The sequence below is a fragment of the Alexandromys fortis genome, unplaced genomic scaffold (genome assembly GCF_014885135.2).
Source record: "Alexandromys fortis isolate MF-2015 unplaced genomic scaffold, M_Fortis_MF-2015_v1.1 scaffold_44, whole genome shotgun sequence".
Classification (NCBI taxonomy): domain Eukaryota; kingdom Metazoa; phylum Chordata; class Mammalia; order Rodentia; family Cricetidae; genus Alexandromys; species Alexandromys fortis.
In genome coordinates, this window is record NW_026067921.1 from 386,495 (window position 1) to 409,048 (window position 22,554).

The 22,554-nt window shown below is 44.8% G+C and overlaps 1 protein-coding gene across 6 annotated transcripts in view; it reads left to right on the plus strand.

Moving 5' to 3' along the window:
* Positions 1-22,554, plus strand: part of Fyco1 (FYVE and coiled-coil domain autophagy adaptor 1) — a 66,169-nt gene that overhangs the window by 12,581 nt on the left and 31,034 nt on the right. For all 6 annotated transcript variants that reach the window (XR_007591529.1, XM_050141492.1, XM_050141491.1 and 3 more), the window contains exons 2-11: positions 1,021-1,135; positions 3,691-3,797; positions 5,472-5,597; positions 9,399-9,505; positions 10,767-10,910; positions 13,178-13,268; positions 14,333-16,699; positions 17,707-17,799; positions 18,165-18,283; positions 20,952-21,119. Coding sequence is in view for 5 of the 6 variants with exons in the window: in XM_050141492.1 (XP_049997449.1) it covers positions 1,081-1,135; positions 3,691-3,797; positions 5,472-5,597; positions 9,399-9,505; positions 10,767-10,910; positions 13,178-13,268; positions 14,333-16,699; positions 17,707-17,799; positions 18,165-18,283; positions 20,952-21,119 (3,377 nt within the window). In the remaining variant the exon portion in view is untranslated. The remainder of the gene's footprint in view (positions 1-1,020; positions 1,136-3,690; positions 3,798-5,471; positions 5,598-9,398; positions 9,506-10,766; positions 10,911-13,177; positions 13,269-14,332; positions 16,700-17,706; positions 17,800-18,164; positions 18,284-20,951; positions 21,120-22,554) is intronic.

A 22,554-nucleotide genomic window follows, 5' to 3' on the forward strand; every position in this document is an offset into this window, starting at 1 on the left:
AAACACTACCATGTCCTTAAATGACATTAACAGCTGCCTAAGTAGGGGACTCTCCAGCTGGAGAAAACTCTAACTGAGCTTAAAATAGTACCTTGTCCCTGGACTGGAGGGAGGGCTGTGTAGGCTCCTGGGTGACAGACAGGTCAGGGAGTATCACCCTCGGGTTTAGCGGAACACAGAGCAGAAGAGGCTCAAAGTGCTGACAGTGGAGGAGCCACATTCTACTAGGCAGGCCAGACTGTCCCTATCAGAAGTCCTAGGGTATGTATCCCCTACTTATTGCCCCCTCCAACCCCTCAACATTGCCTGACTAGAAGTTTCTGACTGTTCCTTAGAAAGAAATATGAAAAAAAAATGGCTCTGAACAGAGCTGGCGCGTCAGGGTTTAGGGATGTCAGAACTTGAAATCAGCAGGTATGAACTCTGTGGGAAGTGGTAAGGGATCCACTGGAGACTTTTCTGAGAATCAAATATGAGGCAGTTCTGTCCCAAGAGACATGGTGGGCAGTTCAGAGAGAACCAGCTCTGCTATTAAGTTGATCTTGCTTCTTGTTAAGTCTGTGTTTTGGTTAGGATTTCTATTACTGTGATAAAGACTGTGACCAAAAGCAACTTGGGGAAGAAAGAGTTTATTTTATCTTAAAACTCTCCAGACATTGAGTCAAGGCAGGAATTGGAGCAGAAACCATGGAAGAGTGCTGTTGATTGACTTGTTCCTCCTGCCATCTTACACCATCCAGGGCCAGGATGGGTTAGGCCTTCCCACATCAATCACTAAATAAGAAACTGCCCCAGAGTCTTGCCCACAGGCCAGTCATTAGAGGCATTCTCATGCTTGTGGTTCCCGCTTTGATAACTCTAGCTGTGTCAAGTTGACAGAAAAGCCAATCAGAACAACCTAGAGCATGTCATGGTGTCAGAATATAAGTATGTCAGAAGCAGTCCTGAGAGTACCTTCTAACAAGATTCACACAAAAAGGTTCTCTGCATTCTTTAAACTGTGGCCTCTTCCCTGTGCAGGTGCCAGCATGGAGTCTGACCACTGCTGACTGAAGTGACACTCCAAGAAAGAGGAACACCATGGCTTCTAGCAGTGCTGAGACCCAGCTCCAGAGGATCATCCGTGATCTTCAAGGTCTGGTTGAGTGGCTAGTGAACTGGGCTTTGTTTTAAGGAACTTGGACTTGTGCCCTGACTGTTGATGGTCAGAATTCAGCCCTTTCCTCTTTCCCACACACAGTATACATCGTATTGAAATATTTGGTTCTCAGATCTCCAGCCTCTGTGCAGCTGGGAGGGCTCACCTCACATTCCTCTCAGAGCAGCACCTCTGGTTTGTGAACAAAATCGGATTAACACTAGGAGGACTGGGCTGGTCTCAGTTACTGGTGCTTTAAGTTGCTTAGTTGCCTTTGCTGGGCTTTGGTGAGCTAGGCTTTTAGGGAAAGGAACATTCTCCTCTCTTTAAGCAGGAAGGCAGATGAGGTAATTGAAGGTTTCATGTTGTATCTCCCCACACCAGCCCTGGCCACTGGTGGCCATTGTCCCATGTGTTTTAGTACCAGGCCTCCTACCTCCAGGACTCCTAAGGGGGTCACTTGGGTTTGTGGCTCTCCCCATTGGAGAAAGGCAAGAGAGGGGAACAGGCAAACCTGAAGCTAGATAGACCTTGGCAGAATAACAGCATTTTTGTGGATTGCAGAAACCCAAGTTTTACCCTTTTAGATGGTCTCCCAAGGACCAGATTTTAGTAGGTTTCTCATCCCCAACTCTGCCGGGGTTGATTTTTGTAAGCCTCCGGAGCTCCAGCACATTCACCGTAAGCTGTGCCTGCAGAGGTCACAGTTCCTGATTGCTTGAACTTGACCAACAAGTAGAAATCTTGTAGTAAAGGCTATTGGTCGGGGATAGCCTCAGTGCAGTCCATAGTCTGCATTGGAGATCAAAACCCAACAAGGTCCAACCCATTTTCTCAGAGTTGCTCTTTACAGTGCTTTGGGACCTCTCATGGCTGATGCCTGTTGAGTGTCCATTATCTGAAAGGTGGTCCAGATTTTGATTTTAATTTTTATATTTTGTAGTTTTCTTGGATATTTTGCAATTTTGGAACACTATGTTGGTGAACATCCCTAATTTAAAACTTTGATAAATGAAATGCAGTAAAATCCAATATATTTTGAGTCATACTTTGAATGGTGTTTCATGTACATAAGACACCATTGTGTATACAGATACATGATACTGGGAGTAACTTACAGAATCTTCTTGTTTGGTCCTATGAGGTAGGTGCCATTGCTGCTACCGTTTTTCACAGTGGAGTATCTGACTTTCTTACTACCACAGAACCAGTATGGAACAAAGCTTGGGGTTATACACCATCAGTCTTAGCACGTGACCACATTAGACTTTCATTTTCGTTTTCTTTTGTTAAATTTATACAGACATACAGAGAAAATAAATGACAGTTTGTGCAAATCTGTGTTTGCCATTGGTCCTTAGCAGTTTAACCACAAAATGGTCTTTTCTATGTCATGGTGGCTAGTTTTCAAAGAAAGCTTTATGAATCTGTATTAGTTTCACTGAAATTTCACAGTTGTTTCAATAGTCTTGAAACCTACATCCTGTCATCAAACCCAGCCAACAAACAAAGGAAGCAATCCGCAACTGGAGAGGTCAAAGGACCAGTGTCTGCTTAGAGCTCTGCTGTTTGCCAGAAGGATCCTAAAATGGGGGTGATAATAAGAGATTTCCTGGATTCTATGTTGTATTTAATTTTTTCATCTTTCTTAGTGCTAAAATTAGAATGCATATTGCATAACATCTCTGGCTTGTTGAAATAAGACAGACACTCTACTAATGAAGAATACATGTAAAGGTCTGAGCCCTCTTGGGCACCCATTGTTACTGTTACTTGTACTTGCTGATGCTCTGAAACCTGCATTTAACCTGTGCTGATAGGGTTGTAGTGAATGCTGCGGTTTGTGCTAGAAACTTGCCTCCCACTGTTGAAGAGAAATGGAACCTTTCTAGGGTCTAGTGACAGGTTGATTGAGTCATGGCCACCCTGAGAAGAACTCAATGCTGTCTTCAAAGAGCGGTCTTTTAGGTATGGTTTAATTCCTGTGGGGGCAAGTTATGAAACAGAATGTCAAACTATTAAATGACAGAGGCCACCATTTGGAACCTCCAAAACTGATGCCTTGTTTTTAGGTATGTTTCTCATTTAATGCATCATTGCATATAAAGTATTGCCTTGTTTTTCAACACATATAATATGAATCCCAATCCAGAGCTGCTAAAATGTTAAATAAATACTTTTACTTTGTGAATACCCAGTATTTTTTTTTTTTAATCACAAAGCAAAACGGACTTTATCCTGGCCATTTTCTTGCCCTTCACTGTCCCAAGTCTGTCTTGTTTTGTGACACTGCGGTTGATTAATCCACATAGCAACCATTTGGTAACTGGCTGTGTATATGTATAGTGCTAGCTTGGTAGTGGATTCACGGGGATGTGTGTTTCTAAGGTGACCACCATTGACCACTTATCCTAGTGCTTCCTGGTGTTATTTCTGCTTTCTCAGACTTACTTTTCAGTACATATCAGATGCATGCTAATTTTAGGACTGTTGAAATGTAAAGTAAACATATCTGTGTCTCTAGTCACATGTTTCTGTCTGTTGTCTTAAAGATGCAGTGACAGAACTAAGCAATGAATTTAAAGAAGGAGGAGAACCGATCACAGATGACAGCACCAGCTTGCACAAGTTTTCCTATAAACTTGAGTATCTTCTGCAAGTAAGTGGCATCTGTCATGTGTTGGTTTTGTCACAGTAGTCTTTTGTTCCCTATGTGAGTGACTTCTGTTGGTTTCCAGGATGTGGTTCAGAAAGCACAGTGGAGCAATTAAGCCCTTGTGGTAAGACCAAGAGTCAGAGCAGTCGTAAGAGCTTCGTCCTCCTGTGCAAGTCAGCACGTTCTGGGAACTGAAAACATTCCCCTAAGATTTAAACCATGTTAAAACAAGTAACAGGCCTGTCCAACAAAGCTCTTAACTGTAGGGTAGGGTTACTTACACCCTTTGAAAACGTGTTGAACCCTGTAGGGTCACCCTTATAGAAGACACAGTGTATGTACACGAGCCAGGCATAAAGGTGATTTCCAAGAGTGCAGACTCTGGAAGACCATCTAAGGCCCATTTCAGAGCCTTGCTCCTCAAGCATGGTTACTGTGGAGCTGGCCGAATCAGGATTAGTCAGGCAAACATTCTTTTTTTTTTTTTTTTCTCTCTCTCTTGGTTTTTCGAGACTGGGTTTCTCTGTGTAGCTTTGGAGCCTGTCCTGGAACTTGCTCTGTAGACCAGACTGGCCTTGAACTCACAGAGATCCACCTGCCTCCACCTCCCAAGGGCTGGGCTGGGATTAAAGGCTTCTGCCAACACCTGCTCGGCCACATTCTTTCAACATTTTCATGGTGTGACTTTTGTGTCTACTTAATTTGACCCAGACAGCTCTGCTGATTTAGGAAGCGCATACTCTTGAAATAGGCAGGAAAGAAATGGACCTGCAGTTCTTTTACAATTGTATGAGGCATTACTATTTTTTCTGGGTTTTGTTTTATTACCTAGATTTAAATCTTACTCCATAACCAGGGAGAAATTCTATAAATGGTATAGAAAGATACCTACCATACTTTGTAGTATCACATCGGGTGAGAGGACCACTAGGAATAAAGACAGGCATGGAAGGGCTCACTTTATGCCTCCACCTGTTTCTTTGACACCAGCTGGTTATGAGAGTTCACTTTATTTGTTTTTTTTTTCTTTTCCAGGTAAGCCCATTTTGATTTTGAATTTGAAAGTACTCAACACTGACATTCATTTGAATTTTCCATGTATTTTAAGATTGTATTGAGAGTTGAGTAATAGGTGAAATGTCATTGCCTCAGTTCCCTAAGTTACAGCACAGTTAATACTCTGAATGTTAACATAAGACTCTTCACTTGAATTTCCTTATAAAATTGGAGGTTTTCTACCAAACTATGATAATTTTTGCCTTTCATTACTTTCATTTTCTCCTTCTTGCTTTTTTTTTTCTCCCTCCTTTCCTTCCTCCCTTCCTTTCTTTTTCTGTTAATCAATCTAGCTTGCTATACTGGAACCACAACTCAGGCTTTGAATATGCTAGGCAAGTACCAAGAGATAAATCTTTTGGGATAACTATTGCTCCTGAATCTTGCTAGTTATATGACCTTGAGCTGGTATTTACTAGCCTAGGTTTACACATCTAAAGTTGGCGAATTAAAACACTCTTGTTTTGATATTAACATACTCTGATTTGCCAATAAATTAAAGTAAGACCATCAAGCGACCTCCCTCAATGCCTGTTCCCAGGAAACTAGTTTTATTTATTGTGTTAATAGAGCATGAACAGCTGTGGGCTCAGACTTCCTCTCTGTTCCCTTTCTGCCCAGTTTGATCAGAAGGAGAAGGCTAGCCTCCTGGGTAGCAAGAAGGACTACTGGGATTACTTCTGTGCGTGCCTAGCCAAGGTGAAGGGAGCAAATGATGGGATCCGATTTGTCAAGTCCATCTCTGAGGTAAACTAAGCCATGAAGAGAAGAACACCTGTCTAACACTGGCCTGCCTAAACCTTCTTTGTGGACACCTCTTCTATAAATAGCTAGATGTAGCATGAAGTCTATGGGTGGCCAAGAAGACAAGAAATCTCGTCAAGGCACACTGGGTGCCTGTTATATGATTCAGACTCATGGAAACTACTTGAGAGTGGACTAAGCAGAAATGGGCTGGGTCCTAAATGTTACTTTCCAACTGGGCTATCCACACTGGAAAGTCTGTTCATGGCACCCTGTGGAAGTGTGCAACACTACTTCCCTTTTTTTAAAAAATCATTTTCTCTAGAGTTGCTAGGTCAGGGGACTTACATGACAATTATTTAGGTAAAGGCATTCGCCACCAAAGTGTCATCCCTAGAACTCACATGGTTGAAAGAGAGAACAGACTCCTGCAGATTGGCCTCCCCACGTGTGCCATGACACATACATGACCTGCACACACATACAAAATGAATGAATGAATAAATGTAAGCCCGAAAAAATTTAAAGTTTCCGGGCTACTACTTTTCCAGCAGTTTGGTCACGAAACTTAGATTTGAAGTGAGGAGAGTAAGGTAGGGTCTCAAGGATATTTCTTTTTTGTTGTTTTGTTTTGTTTTTTGTTTTTCGAGACAGGGTTTCTCTGTAGCTTTGGTGCCTGTCCTGGAACTAGCTCTTGTAGACCAGGCTGGCCTCGAACTCACAGAGATCCACCTGCCTCTGCCTCTGCTGGGATTAAAGGCGTGCGCCACCACTGCCCGCCTCAAGGATATTTCTTATCTTGCAGAGCTGCTAAGTAACTTCCTTTATCCCCTGGGTTTGTCTTACTACAAACTTCTAAAGAAATACAAACACACCACACCACACTACACACCCTTCTTCCTTTGTGGATCCTAATTTGCAATCCTGTCTGGAGACCTCTGCGGCAGTCCCTTTAATCCATGTATCTTGGGTGCTTTGCCCCAGAAGGTCCTGTGTTAAGGTCCATAGAGAGTTTTCTCAGCACACCGTGTGGTGAGTATTGTGAGTGCCTAAACCTCAGATGGTTTTCTTCATACCTCTTTCCTTTCCCCATCCCAGTGATCCCTCTCTCATCAGCCCAGTCAGCCCAGAAGTGAAACACACATACATGGTTTATGGGCCCGAAATTTAGAGAAATGCTAGAAAAGTTTGTGCATTTTGTCTTGTCAGCATCTCTGCCAAGTATGAAATCACTTTAAAGTCAGCCCACAGGCCCTTTGGCTGGCCTCAAACTCCCAGAGATCCACCTACCTCTGCCTCCCAAGTGCTGAGATTAAAGGCGTGCGCCACCACCGCCCGGCTATGGTATTTGTTCTTATGTAAGGAAACAGTATTGGCCACAGCGGCTTCAGAGGCTCAGTGATTTCTGCCAGCTGCAAGGAAAGATGGCAGTTCTGAAGTGTTTGTCCTGCTTGCATCTTTAATGTCACTATGGTGTGGTTTGGTCTTGTGAGGTTGGTGAGAAAACCAAGTTCATGATGTAAAGCAGTGTGTAATATATCAGAAATCTAGAAAGATTCCCACTTCACCCTCTTCTCCCATTCCTCACCCATTTTATCATCGCTGAAGCCTTCACTTGTATGACTTTGGGCAAGTGAAGTCTAACAACAAGATAGTCTTCATTACTAGGGTCATGAAGTGTTTTCTGAAACAATCTACTTTTTAAGCTGTTTTTTTTTCCTCTCTTCATAATGCATTCAGACCTTTTGAGGCCACACAGATAGAATTTAAAGAAGTTAAGAAAGCTGTGTGCTGACTTCTGGATTGCTCATGCAGGTTTTAGAGGTGTTGTGGACCAGCTCTGCTCCAGGCTCGTGGCACAGTGGTCTGGTTTAAAGCAGAGGCAGCCATGTTCCTTGCAGGTCCCCCATCCTGTGCTGCTATTGTGTGTGTGTTTTTCAGCGTGGTATATATGGGATGCCAAGAATGCCACGAATTGAGTAATAAAAGCTGACCTATGATCTAAAACATTTTTTTTTCATTTTTTAAAGGGGGTATGTAGTTGCTTTCATTTTCAGTACAAAGGAAATATTCCTTTTCCTGAAGAACATTTATAAAGTCCCTTTAAAGTAAGTAGCTAGCTCCCTTTATATTCATCTGTTCCGCTAATGAGCTCAAATGTTACCACTTAAGAAGTTTTACTGTCATGTAGGAGGAATAAGAACTCACTCCTGCTCGCAGAGCTTACAGACAAGAGTAGTTTTGTGGGCAGAGGTCTGATTAGATTCCACCGTTACTCCAGTTTTGGGGTATGTGGGTGGCCACCTTGCCTAGCTGTTTTTGGCTGCCCAGTTGTCCCCACTAAGCACTTTGTTGTCATCTAACTCATTAGAGGAGAAAGTGAACATGGTGTTGGCGTCGAGGTTGTACTCTAAACACCGATTGGGGTGACTATTTGGAAGCATCCCTTAGTGCTTTATTTCCGGTCAGTCTTCTGCCCGCCTCCGTTTAAGCCATGTGACGATACATGAAGAAATGTCTTATGACGTCCATCGTTCATGAGGTTTCATGTCTTTTAAAATCACCTCATATTATTTTTTTGAGTCATCAATAAGAACGATTCAAAGTCAGAAATACCTCTGAGTTAAAGATGTTAGCTGCTACTGGGATGTTTACAGCACTCTTGGTGCCTTATTGGTGTACCACATACTTCCTGTCTCAATCCAGTAGAGAATAGTAAGAACCTTTTTGACCAGACTACCGTCATCCCTCACCTACCACATTCTGAGTGTTGGCCCTGCTTTCTCTGCGCAGAGCCAGATTCAGTGTGTTTTGAATGCCTGACTACTTCTGGGATTGATAGATTAGGATTATGAATCTTAATTTTCAAACCTGTCTCAGGTATCCTCTGTGGCAGCTCTCTTCAATCCACTTGGTCTGGCTGCCATGTGCCAACAGCTAGTGGGGCCCTGCATTGCAGCCTCATTGCAGAGTCTGCCCAGCATGCCATGTTGTAAGTGACTAAACCTCAGATGGATCCCTTCATGCTTTTACATGGTTTTGTCATCAAAGTCATTGTAGAGTTGTGGATACCTGGGCTTTTCTATGACTTCTACTCCTGATGACAGGACTTCCTGGAAAGCCCTATTCTCATCCATAGCACGTTGACTAAATGCAGTGAGTTGGGTTATCTGAAAAGAAACCAGCCAGTTAGGAAAGCATAAACAGATACATGGAAACTGGTTTGTTGTTGTTGTTTTGTTTTGTTTTTTTGGCTACAAAGGGAACTGTTAAACATCTGCCATAGCCTTTACAGAGCTCCACTTACACCACCCCACCCTTTCTCTTCTTCCCTTTTCCACTCATGTTCAAACCAAGCCCTGGAGGCCCCTCTCTCCATGAGCCTCACCCCCAGTACCAACCAAGTTTACCATCCCTTCCTCGTGTAGCTTCTGGGTGAGAAGCCGTTCAGTTACCTCCAGATTCCACACCTTACTCCAGATTAAATCAAGGAGTTTCCTGTCTGACTCAGAGATAATAATAGGAAGAAGAACAAGGGTGACTCCATTCAATGTACAGGCGTTTGATTCTCATTCATGTCTTTCTTCACATGTTTGCTGCAGAGTATTCTCAGAGAGGCCTGGGAGAAGCCCGCCCACTTCAGGCTTTACTCTAGACTGACAGTGCCACATGTTTTGTGGCCTTTGATGGGTATGAGGGCTACCAGTGTCGGAGTAGGGTTGGGCAGCATGTTTTGTCCTATGCGTGGCTTTTGCTATTCCTCTGTGACACAAGTGTTCATCTCGATGTGATCTATGTTTTCAGCTTCGAACATCTCTGGGAAAAGGCAGAGCTTTCATTCGCTACTCTTTGGTGCACCAGAGGTTGGCAGACACTTTGCAGCAGTGCTTCATGAACGCTAAAGTGACCAGGTAATTGCAAGACTGTGCTGCGCTTAACCCCATAGCACCAGTGAACAGAAATTATGTCAGTCAGTGGCCGGTGCCTCCAGTTTCCTGTATAGTCATTATTCTTTGTATTTCCTACCAGTCTTTGAGCATGTGGGGTAAAAGGAGTGAAGAGGGGGAATATTTCTCTAGCTCTCTCATATGCTCAACTGGGATCCTGGAGCTTGGAGCCAGTGTTCCTGTGTTTCCCACAAGAATTGCCGGTGTGGTTCTCCTTTACTCAGTCTGGGCTCCCACTTACCACAGAGCCAGGCTCCCTGGGGACTGAAGGGTGACTGCTGTGAATCCAGGTTGCCCCTCTGTCAGTGTTTGCACCTCATAAGTATGCAGCCTCACCAGGAAACAGTCAGAAAAGGAGAGAGGTAGTCCTGAGTGAGTGAAGGTGCGGGAGCATCAGGGTCGTTGCTGCAAAACGGGGCCTCACCAGCCGAACCTCGTTGAGTTGCCCAGCATTTCTTTTCTATTTCTGCTCTGCCTCTCCTTAGAGATTTAAGTTAATGAAAGAAAGGACTTTTTAATTAAAAAATAAGTCAAATGTTTAGCTTTATTTTGTCACCTTTAAGACTGATCTACATTCTTACCAGTGTGTCAGACTTGTGAGTTAAAAACATTTGTGCATTTGATTTGAAGAGTATGTTGTTGTAGGTATTTTGTAAAGACTGCCTTAAACAAGTCAGCATCACAGACCACAAATATGAAACAAGTAATTCTTTAAACTCATCAGTACTATCTTTTTAACTTCTTATTGCTTCATATGAGATGGATAAACCACAATAACAATGTACATATAACATTTCTGGATAGACATGTACTCCTCTGCTTTTAATATCTGAACAGAAGTTAGAAATGAGCCCAGTGTGTCTTGTTGGATTCTGTGAAAGGAATAAAAATTGAGGTTATCTTTCCCAGAGGAATTTTTCTGTCTCCTACAGTCGCCCTTTCTTGGCAAGTTGCAAAGATTTAAGTATCTCAAATTCTTTGGAGGAGAGGCATATTATATAAATAATAATCATCTAGATCATTGCAGCAGTTTCTTTTAAGCACAGAAAGCTTATTTAAGAACGGTGGTCCAGCAGTGAAAGAAAAAATGGTTTGCTTGTTTTTTTATTTAGTACCACAAGTCACTGGGTTTGATAAGGCAGAACCACACAGGATGGTCTTGAGTAGATTTATTCTTTGCTTATCCTTGTTTCTCCTCAATTCACACAGTGTATGTTTTCTACAGTGACTGGTATTATGCAAGAAGCCCCTTTCTGAAGCCAAAGATGAGCTCTGACATTGTGGGCCAACTGTATGAGCTGACTGAGGTTCAGTTTGATCTAGCGTCAAGGGGCTACGACCTGGATGCCGCCTGGCCAACATTCGCTAGGTACTTTGGGGAACTGCTTTCTTTGAAAAGAAAAGGAAAGAGATGTTCAATGTTTTGAAGACAGTCACCCATCTGCCCAGAAAATTTTCTTACTCAGTAAATTACATATAGCTTCATGACTATTTTTTCTGCTGTCCCTATTTATTTATTCATTTATCTCAGAATTGACTCATGAGGTTTTTTTTGTTGATGGTAGGTTTGTGGTTTTGGTTTGGTTTTGTTGTTGTTCAATTGGTTACATTCTGTCATTATTTCTTGAGTTTAACTTAACCATATTTTCCAAAGGGAAAACTTTCAGGCTGAATTGTGTAGGGTTTCTTTCTTCTGTATGATATTTTATTTTTTTTAAAGAAACAAAATACTGTAGCTCTAACTAAGACCCCATCTTTCTGATGTTATCTTTTTCCTTCTTCCTTTCCAAAAGTAAACACAGCACCATGGTTGAGGCATGTCAATAGCAAGGCTTTATTTTCACTATATGTATATATGTTCATAAATATTTTATGATAGTATGTTATATTTTTTCAAAATGTTATACACAGTAAATCATGAGAAAGCTATTATTTCATACTTCCTTTTTTCATTTCACAGTGTTTAGTTTTACTTGTGTTTACGCTTGCGATTCTGTGGCTGTGGGGTAGAAGCAAACCATAGCACTATGTGAAGCAACTTTGCCCATCTCTTTACATATTTTGTGGCAGATTTCATGCAGGAGTAGGTGTGATATAGACTATTAATTTCTATATAGTTTCTATATAAAGACCCACGGTGTAGAATATTCTACTGCGTGAATAACCCTAACCAGGTGCTCCACCTTTCTGCAGTGTTAATCTACCAAGAGTTTCCTTCCCCCATCCTCCCTCATACCTCACACACACGTGTGGTTGTGCAGCACTCTTGACTGAGGTCCTTGCAAGGTTGAGGGGACTGATAGGTTTGACAGTTCAGTAACTATAGGTTAATTCTGGAGGGTAAAAGTGAGATTAGATTGCAATGTTCCTATGAACTGAACTAAAAATTGGAATTGTATTTACTGGGGATTTTTTTTTTTTTTTTTTTTTGGTTTTTCGAGGCAGGGTTTCTCTGTAGCTTTGGTGCCTGTCCCGGAACTAGCTCTTGTAGACCAGGCTGGCCTCAAACTCCCAGAGATCCGCCTGCCTCTGCCTCCCGAGTGCTGGGATTAAAGGCGTGCGCCACCACCGCCCGGTGGGATTTTTTTTCTTTTTTTCTTTTTTTTTTTGACAGTGAAAGGAAACTATAGTATTTGGACCCATTTGTTTGTGTGCATGTGAGTGCATGTAAAGAGACGTCAGAGGAGGGCACCAGTTACGCTCTATTACCTTACACCTTTTCTCCCTGAAACTAAGGCTCAAGTTTTCTCCTCTAAGCTAGAAACCAGAAAACCCCAGTGATCTCTCTGTCTTCACCTCTCTTAGAGATGGGATTTCAGGCATGTCTGGGATCCATAGTTTGTCACATAGGTGCTGGGGTTCAAACTCCAGTCTCCATGATTGCATAACAAGCATTTCTAACTGCTAGACCATCTCTCGTTCCCATGCCAATGGAGTACCTGCCACCAGCCCATGGAGATCTGCTCTTTAGATGCTCCATCTAGGATTCATCCATTGATTACTGTAATGAAAAACCTGAGGCAGACTAACTTTATAAAGAAAAGACATTTTTAGTCTGGGAGCATGACTCAGCAGTTAGGAATGCTTTCTGCTTTTCCAGAGGACCCACGTTCAGATCCCAGAACCCATGTCAGGCGGCTCACAACCACTCTTCAGAGAATATCGTATCCTCTTCTGCCTCCCCGTCACACATAAAAATAAATTTTTAAATTAAAAAAAGAGTCTGAAAGTCTTCCTTTTGGGTGCAGGGGGGCAGACAGGTTTAGTTCACGGTTTTAGAGGCGGAAGGCCTGAACAACATGGTCCAGGCTCTGGCAAGGGATCCCCTTGACTAATATTTCAGAGTAGGTGGCCTGTGAAGAGGAGATGGGGTGTATTTTATGCAGAAGTAAGAGATCATATGTCCCAAATAGTAGGAGGTTAGAGTCCCATAGTGCCTTCAAATAGCATTGATCTAAGGCTTTATGTTAGCCACACTTTTTAAAGGTTCTACTGTCTCTCGGTACCACCATTCTAAGGGCCAGCATAGAACCCTTTATTAGCCTACTCAAGTGATATCCAGACCATATTCTACCGCCACATGGTTGCCTAGTAACTGTCTGCACCATTGCCTCTGTCTGCGCTGTGCCCCCACAGGAGGACGCTGGCCACCAGCTCTTCTGCTTACCTGTGGAAACCTCCCAGCCGAAGTTCCAGCATGAGCAGTTTAGTGAGCAACTATTTGCAGGTAATGTCGGGAAGGCTGGGGTTAGCAGACTCTTAGGGTGGCCAAGGTACGTCTTTTTCCCTAGCAACTCAAGGGTAGTCCTTTCAAATACTGTTGTTCTAAGCAGAGTAATATAACCCCTCAAGCTATATCCTCTATGTCCTGGAATTTAGATTTTTACAGTCAGATAAAATTTAGATCTTTTAAAACTGAAATCTTAAAGTAGTTTTAAAGTGTCTTACAAGATGTAGGTTAGCACTGAGATTAGATAGAATTGACCCTGCTACCTACCAGCATCCAATGAAGGGGAAATTGATTTAGAAACTTCAACTCTTTTTTTCTGTAAGAGGGGTTAATAAAAACATCCTGGTCCTCAGTGGAGGAGCAAGTGGAAAACTGCTTAAGAACAGTGGGTCAGGAAGTACTAAAAATGTGAACCTATTGTAACCGTATAATAGGAATTTATTTGCAGTACAAAAACGCTCTTTACGTATAAACAGCATTCAAAACAGAAAAAAAAATGAGCTGGGCATGGTGGCACATGCCTTTAGTCACAGCACCCAGGAGGCAGAGGCAGGCAGATCTCTGTGGGGCCAGCCTACATAGCAAGTTCCAACCAAGGCTGTCTCAAAACACAGATAGACTAGATAGATAGATAGATAGATAGATAGATAGATAGATAGATAGATAGATAGATAGATCGATCTACTCTTTGACCTCATTTTGTGATTTTTGTCATGTCATGGTACTACTGGTGTATATAATACAGTGGGTTTACCATAATTTCAGTGTAACTGAGTTTAGATTTTCTAAGAACCAGTAACCTTTAAAGTCATAAAGCTGATGGAGGCTGGCTAGAGATGTGAGTCTGCTTATTAGTGGGACTTGCAGGGCCCTGAATGTGTTTGGACCTTATGGTGGGTGCTTTGAACATAGGGTTCTAATCTTGGAATAGCTCTAAAAGCTTACCTTACTTAGGTCAGGTAATCCCTTTGTTTTTACTTCTACTTTCATAGAATGCAGAAACTTATCCAAATAGCTGGGCAGCCTAATTCCAAAGCCTCCTGTCTTTTACTTCCCCTTAGACTCAGGAGATGGCCTCCAGTTTTGACCTAAACAGCCCTCTAAACAATGAAGCACTAGAAGGCTTTGATGAGATGCGACTGGAGCTAGACCAGTTGGAGGTTCGGGAGAAACAGCTACAAGAACATGTACAGCAACTGGACAGGGAGAACCAAGCCCTTCGAGTGATGATCAGCAGGCAAGGGGAGCAGCTTCAGGCAGAGACGGAGAGGGGATACCCTCCAGTGGAGGGTAACACTGGCCTCAAGGGCCTAGTGGCAGAGCTCCAGAAGCAGGGGGAGATCACCCAAGCCACAGTGAAGAAGCTTCAGACATGTCTGCAGGCCTTGGAGCTGAATGTAGACAAGAAAGAAAATAGCCACTCAACCCTGCAGTTTGAGACCATGGCACAGGAACTTGAGGCTGTGAGAGACTCCCTGGGTAAGAAAAATCAGCTTCTAGCCAGCCTCTCAGATTGCCTGGCCAGGGCAGAGAAGAAGGCAAATTCAGCTCCGGACACAAAGTTTCATCAAGAGCCAGTTCCTGCCGACATGGCCCTGAAGTTCCAGGAACTGAAGGGGAAACTTGAAGCCCTAGAAGGAGAAAACACCAAGGCCCAGGAACTAAACAAGCAGCAGAGTATCAAACTAGAGCAACTGGCCAAGGAACTTCAGCTAAAGGAAAAGGCCCTGGCTGACCTAGAGCACTTAGTGAAGGATGTGACCCCACTTCAGAAAGAGCTATCTGGGAAGAAGCAAGAGTCAGCTCAGCTCCACCAGCAGCTACAGGAATCCCTGGCCCACTTGAGCTCTGTGGAGGAAGAGCTCGCAGAAGCCAGGCAGCAGGAAAAGCAGCATCGAGAAGAAAAGCAGCTGCTGCAGCAGGAGGCCAAGTCTCTGACATGGCAGCTGCAGCTCCTAGAGACCCAGTTAGCACAGGTGAGCCAGCTTGTGAGTGACCTGGAGGAACAGAAGAAGCAGCTTATACAGGACAGAGATCATCTCAGCCAGAAAGTGAGCACACTAGAGCAGCTAGGTGAAGTGCATGGGGCCAGCAAGAATAGGGAGGCTCTGGCCTCCATGAGCTCTGTCTCACCACAAACTGGGGAGATGCCAGAAGACGGGCAGCAACACCTCCAGAAAGAAGAGGTAAACGATACCACAGTGCCAGAGGAAGACCAGAAGGAATTGCGAAAGGTCAACCAGGAGCTACAGAAGGAGCTGCAGAACATGGCCGTGCGCAACCAGCTCTTAGAGGGCAAACTTCTAGCCTTGCAAACTGATTACACAGCGCTGCAGCAGCGAGAGGCAGCTATCCAGGGCTCCTTAGCCTCTCTGGAGGCTGAGCAGGCCAGCATCCGGCACCTAGGAGACCAGATGGAAGCAAGTCTCATGGCTGTGAGGAAAGCCAAAGAGACCATGAGGGCCCAGGTGGCAGAGAAGGAAGCTGCCCTGCAGAGTAAGGAGGGTGAGTGCCGGCGACTGCAGGAAGAGGCAGATCAGTGCCGGCTTCGGACAGAGGCCCAGGATCAGGAACTCAGGGCTCTTGAGAACCAGTGCCAGCAGCAGATTCAGCTGATTGAGGCCCTCTCTGCAGAAAAAGGCCACCAGGGACTCAGCCTACCCCAAGTCAACACAACCCATCTGGCCCTGTCTCAAGCACAGCTAGAAATTCATCAGGGGGAAGCCCAGCGGTTACAGAATGAGGTGGTGGACCTCCAGGCCAAGCTCCAGGTGGCCCTAGGTGACCGGGACAAGTTACAGAGCCAGCTGGGTGTGGCTGAGACAGTCCTGAGGGAGCACAAGACCCTGGTGCAACAACTGAAGGAGCAGAATGAAGCCCTTAACAGGGCCCATGTCCAGGAGCTGCTGCTGTGCTCAGAGCGAGAAGGGGTACTGCAGGAGGAGAGCCTCTATAAGGCCCAGAAGCAGGAACAAGAGCTGCAAGCCCTGCAGGCAGAGCTGTCACTGGTGAGGTGCAGCTCTGAGGGAGCTCACCTGGAGCAGGCAGAGCTGCAGGACCAGCTACACCGAGCCAACACAGACACAGCTGAGCTTGGCATCCAGGTCTGTGCCCTGACTGCCGAGAAGGATCGGATGGAGGGGGCCCTGGCCAGGTTGGCCCAGGAGCTCCAGGACTCCAAAGAGGCAGCACTGCGGGAACAAAAGGGCTTGGAGCTCCGAGTGATGGGGCTACAGCAAGAGAAGGAGGAGTTACAGGAAAAACTAAAGGCAGCTGAGGAGGCAGCTAGTTCATGCTCTGGTCTACAGTCACAACTGGCCCAGGCTGAGCAGCTGACCCGGAGCCTCCAAGAGGCTGCACACCAGGAACGAGATGCCCTCAAGTTCCAGCTAAGTGCTGAGATCATGGGCCACCAGAACAGACTGAAGGTAAGCCCAGCTTTAGCCATTTCTTCAGGTGTTCCTGGGTGGCTCCACAATTAGGTGGCCCTGCAGCAAGAAATGTCCTGATCCCATTCAACTTTGGTAGCTTACATTTCTTTGCAGAAACACAAGCACATCAGGGAGAACATGGGGCATAATGCCTTCACCTAGAAACCTCCACTTGGACCGTGGCAGATGCTGGCCCACACAGAACTTTCTAACAATTAATAGTCAACATTGACAGAGCAGAATGAACACAAATTCAGGTTTATGACTTCATTTGAATTCTCAGCAGGTCTCGTAGCTCAGTTCCATGTCCCCACCAGGCTGCAGCAGCAGCTCAGACTGTCACACCCTTCTGCTGCTTCCCCTTTTGTGTGTTTGTGTACAGCCCCTTCCAGGCATAAGTTTCAGCCTCTACCCTTGCTCTTTCTTTTGGAGCCCCATCCTCCATATGGTCACCAGTCTGTGACATCCTGAGTCCTAACTAGTCCTTACTAAATAGTCAGCTTCTCCGGGAACTGGCTCAGTTTAGAAAAGCAAGGCCCGTAAAGGAGACAAATCTGAGGACCCCTCCCCCTCTGATAGACCGTGAGCCTTTTTGATACTCATGAAGAAAAGAGGCTAAAGAGTGGTAGATAAGGACAGTGACAAGTAGACACAGTACTGTGATTCCCAGTGTGTGCCCTAGTGGGTCTGAACCTGCCTCTGTGCTCTCAGCCTACTCTGCACCCTCTTCTGCCCTTCCTAAAAGTGCCCTCTCCAGCCCATGAGGCCCTGTGAGCCTCATGGGCCACTTTTTTTACTTGCAGAAATTAATTCTGTTTGAGGAATACGCTGAGACTTTCCCTTGTAAATTTGCAAGTATTTTGTTAGCAGTAGAGAAGAAGCTTGTTGAGGAGCCACTTCAGGAAACAGTGCAGTTATGTTTTTAGAAACCATTTTGGGTGATAAAGATGAAGGAGTCTCGGGGCAAGAACCTCTCTCTTACGATGCTTCCTCATCCTTTCCAGACAGCCAATGAAGAGTGTGAGAGCCTCAGGGCCCAGCTCGAAGAGCGGAGCCGGGAGCTGCAAGTGACTAAGGAGGCTGTGCACGAACTGAAGGTGGGCCTGGCAGGTGTGCTATCAAGGAAAGGGGGTCTGATCTGCTTTTACTGAATTGATGCCGATGCTCTTCAAAATGCTGCCAGTTCTCAAACTGAGACAGTCATTGATTCAGACAGTTGACTCCCTTTCCCTCCTTAGACTTTGAACTAAAGGGAAATTGTTCTTAGTCACCTCTGTTGGCATTCTCTAGTGCCACTGGTCCCACTAGTAGCCTCACTCCGTGCCATTGCACTCCAACTTCAGCACAAAACCTTCCCCTTAGAAGTGGCCCTGTCAGGAAGTGTGAGTAGCATACCAGTCTCTTCTTCCATGGAGGGTAAGCTTTGTACGCTTTGTGTCTTCTCCCGGATATCTTATACCAGGTCACCAAGGCAGCCATGGAGGAGAAACTGAACTGTACCAGCAGCCGTCTCGCAGAGTGCCAGGCCACTCTGCAGCACAAAGACGAAGAAAGCACGACTCTTCGAAAAAGCCTAGAAAGGTCAGTCACTGGATCACCCACACAGCCGCTGGTGGTCCTCAGGGAGTGGGTAGGTGCACTCATTTTAGAAAGTCAGCCACTTGTACTAGATGAGGAAGTCGGGCAAAAGTCATGCCATCAGAAAGCACAGGGCCAGAAGCTTGCACAGAAAAAGCAGCTATCTTCCTGCCATAGTTCACAGGAGGCAAGGTGCCTTCTATCTGGTGCAGCTTTATATCTCCAGCAAGGTACACACTAACTGCATACTTCCAAAAAACTGAAAGCAGGCACAGTTAGAGCATGAAAATAGCGGGAATAAGAACAAGCATTGAGTCCTGCTTGCAGTGTGGCATGTTCTAAATGCAGCTTGTGCAGGCTGAACATCTTAAGCTGGAGCTTGAGAGCAGAAGGGAGTTATCTTCATATTTCAGAGCAGTTTGGATTTCAGATTTTCAAAATTAGGAATGTTTAACCTGTAATTACCTATTGAGTCTTCCTAACAGTCCTGTGAGAGGGGTTAGTTTCTCCCCATTTTATCACTCTCAGCGTGAGGCCATGTGGAGTTGTGAAACAGCCCACTTCTGCAGATGGGGCCAAACTAGTGTAGCTAGGACCTGCTGAGAAAAGTTCATCAAGGAGAGGACCCCTTGGGTGCCACCAGAAAAGCAGGGATATCAGATTGTCCTTAGCCTGTACCTATCCTTTTCTCCTGCCACCTACCTTCCTGCTTGACTCTGGATTCAGTGAAGCCTAGTGATTGGCCCATTTCTTACAGCTCCTAGTCAGATCTTGGTCATGTGGTTTAAACGGAGGACACACTTGGACTGGTATTTTTAAATGCTATAAGAATGAAAGCTGGGTATGCTGCCACATTTTTTTAACTTTTTATTGATTCTTTATGGACTTTAAATCATACATCCCAGCCCCGCTCATCTCTCCATCTCCTCTCCTCTGGTCTCTGTCCTTGTGACTCCCCACCCCCCAAAAAATGTAAAAGTATAGCCTCAAAAAAAAAATTAGAAAGAAAAGAAAATTTTGACATAGAAGCTATAGTATGTACCAGTGAGTCATACAGTACACCTCTTAGTCCAAACATCTTTACTTACAAGTGTTCTTTGCAATGGATCATTGGTCTGGTCAAGGCCTCTGGCTTCTACTACTCTGTAGATACAGTGGAACTCCTTCTGGATTTTCTGTTGTTGCCTTGTGGAATTGTAGATCCTGCCCCTCCAGCAGTTCATAAATGACGTGGGTGTTTGGATGGACCAAGTCATAGACCTGTCTCTGAGACTAGGTGCTAGCAGGGTTGGTCAGCCTGCCAGGTTTCTCTCATTGTCACCACTAGGGTGAGCTCTTCAGCACTGCCCCAGCTAGTCACCCAGTGCAGTAGGGAACAAGGAGCAGGGCCGGTTCTTCTGCTCTCATGACCCCAGGGCCAACTCTTCACCACCACAGGTGGCAAGGGGAGGGGAGGGGAGGGGAAGTTCTTCTCTTCCTCACCCACTCCACCATATGGCAGGGAAGGGGAATTCTTCTCTTCCTCACCCACTCCACCATATGGCAGGGGAGGGGTGGGGCCAGATCACCCACACACTTTCAGGGGTGGCGAGGAGAATCACCTGCAGGCCTGTCAACAGGGTCAACTCTACTGTGGCAAATGTTTTTAATCCCAGCATTTGGGGGGCGGGGGGAGGCAAAAGGCAGGTGAACTTCTTTGAGTTTGAGGTCATCCTAGTCTAAATAGCAAGTTCTAAGCCAGCCAGAGCTACATAGTGAGACCCTATTTCAAAAAACAAAGCCAAATGCTGTAAGAATGGTGTGTGGAAGATCTCAGAGGATTTGTTTTAGCTGCTCAGAATTGCATAGTTCATCTTCCTAGGATTAGACTCCCATGATGTTTTGTGTTGTGTACTCTGAAATCATTTTTTGGACATTGACTATTTAATAAGCTCTGATAGCTATGTGTAATACTTGGCTGGAAAGCATGCAAACAATGCACTCTTTGCATAGAATTCCTGTTTAATGGAGTTCTTACAAACACCTTGCTGGATCTTGGGGTTTGTAACATTCTTAGAAACTGCCATCTAAGGGGATAGTTAAACTGCATGTGGAATGCATGGGATTGGGCAGACAGCCAGCTCCACCAGCCCCCTCTGTTGTATGCTAAGATTCCACAGGGCCTAGAACAGAATTTCAGGGAATTGGAGGACTTACCGGGTAAAGGGCCTGCTAAAGACCCAGCACCCTCCTCAAAGCAGAGTCCCAAAGACACCTGAGTGCAAGGACCCTCTTCATAACCAACTTTGAGAGACCATGCGTTTACTTTATGTCCTGACTCATCACCCCTGCTCATCCTTCATCATCACTCCATAAATCTTTTTCCATCTGGCTCCTCCCAGCCTCAAGTCCTATTTAGAAATCCTTACAGGAGTGCCATGTCTCACTCACTGAGTATGTTAGCATCCTGGAATGTCTCTGCCATCCCAGAATACCCCTTCATGTTTGACAGGGAGCTAGGGGGAGTCTCAGATTCTGGGATAATGCATAACCTGTGAACAGGTCCTGTCTCACCATGAGAGGGAAAGGCCAAGAGGTCAGCAGGAGCTGTTATTGAAGGCCAGAAGGGCCCACAGATTCCAGGAAGCTGAATGTCAGAGATAACCAGGAGAACGCATTTCTCCTCTCCCAGAACTCAGAAGGAACTTGAAAAGGCCACATCAAAAATCCAAGAATATTATAACAAACTCTGCCAGGAGGTGACAAACAGGGAAAGGAATGACCAGAAGATGCATGCAGACCTAGACGACCTGAACAGAACCAAGAAATACCTTGAGGAACGGCTGATAGAGCTGCTCAGGTGAGTGTGAGGCAGTGGAAGACCCTGTCTATGATTGGCTTTTCTTAGGAAAAAACCATTTTTGGAAATGGACCCTCTTCCTCAAGGTCTGTCCAATGGTGTGCTGTCAGGGAGCCATATGCCTGCAGGATCCCACTAGGCTTTGGCATTCTTGAAGGCTGGATTTCCCTGATCACACCGGTGGTTTGGGTTTTTGTGTGGATGAGGGTTTATGTTAAACTCTGAGTGCCTGGCAAAGAATAACAGTAAAATGACATTTAGTAATTGGTCATTTCCCTATCCCTTGCCTATCTCCAGTGAACCTTCTCTTGTACTGTCGGGACCCAGCAGCAGCGTCCATTGGGAACCAAACTGGAGGGGACTCTGAGGGTCCCAGTATGTTCCACTCTTTCCACTCAAAACCAGCCTTTACTTTCCAAGACAGACATGGGAATGTGAAATGTCCTGGTGGTAAATGCATTGCAAGTCACTCACAACTTTAACTTTTTCTTGAAGGAATCAAATATGGAAGATAAAATATTATAACTGTTTTCCTTCCTCCTTTCCTTCCTTCCTTTTTTCCTTCCTTTCTGTGACAAAACACTTGACAAAGGCAACTTAGGGAAGAAAGAATTTTTTTTTTAACTTGGGGTCCAGTTTCAGTCAGTCTTGGCAGATAAGGCATGGCAGTGGGATTGGTTCAGTCTATAGCAGTAGGAGCTTAAGGCAGTAGTAATACTCCATGTCTTAGCAGACAAGAAAGTAGAGACTCCCAATGACCCACCTCCACCAGCTATGCCTTTCACCCCAAAAGTTCCATGGCCTCCTTAAATGGCATCACTATCTTTGGGGGGCCAAGAGATCAAACACATGAGGGGCTATTTCAAACTCAAGTCATAATAATTATACTTCATTCAACCTCAACAGGAATCAATCCATGGCCACTTACATCTTCTCACCTCTAGATTGCTTTGAAGCAAAATCCAGACAAAGTAGTACTTTATCTATGAATATTCCATATCAAACTTTTTAAGACAATAAATCTTTTTGCTTTATTTGGCTGTATTTTATTTTGAGACAGGGTCTTACTATGTAGCCTGGCTGACCTGAGACTCCCTATGTAGATAAGTCAGGCCTCAAACTCACAGAAATCTCCCTGCCTATCTGCCTCCTGAGTTCTAGGATTAAAAAATGTCTGCTATCACACCAGCTTCCAAGACAAGCACTCTTACACAACTACGCCTTGAAAAATGAATGTGTCAGGAGACACTCGATAAAACCCAAGGCAGATGAGATCTACTCACTTCCACTTGTGCAATATGCCTATATATCTACTCACTTGTTAGAATTCCAGGTATCTTCTTGAGGAATGTGGGAGAGAAACCAAGTAGCATTCTCACAGTCCAGGGTGTGAGTATCTGGCTTCCTAGGGACATATTGGTCAGATGCTGTGGAT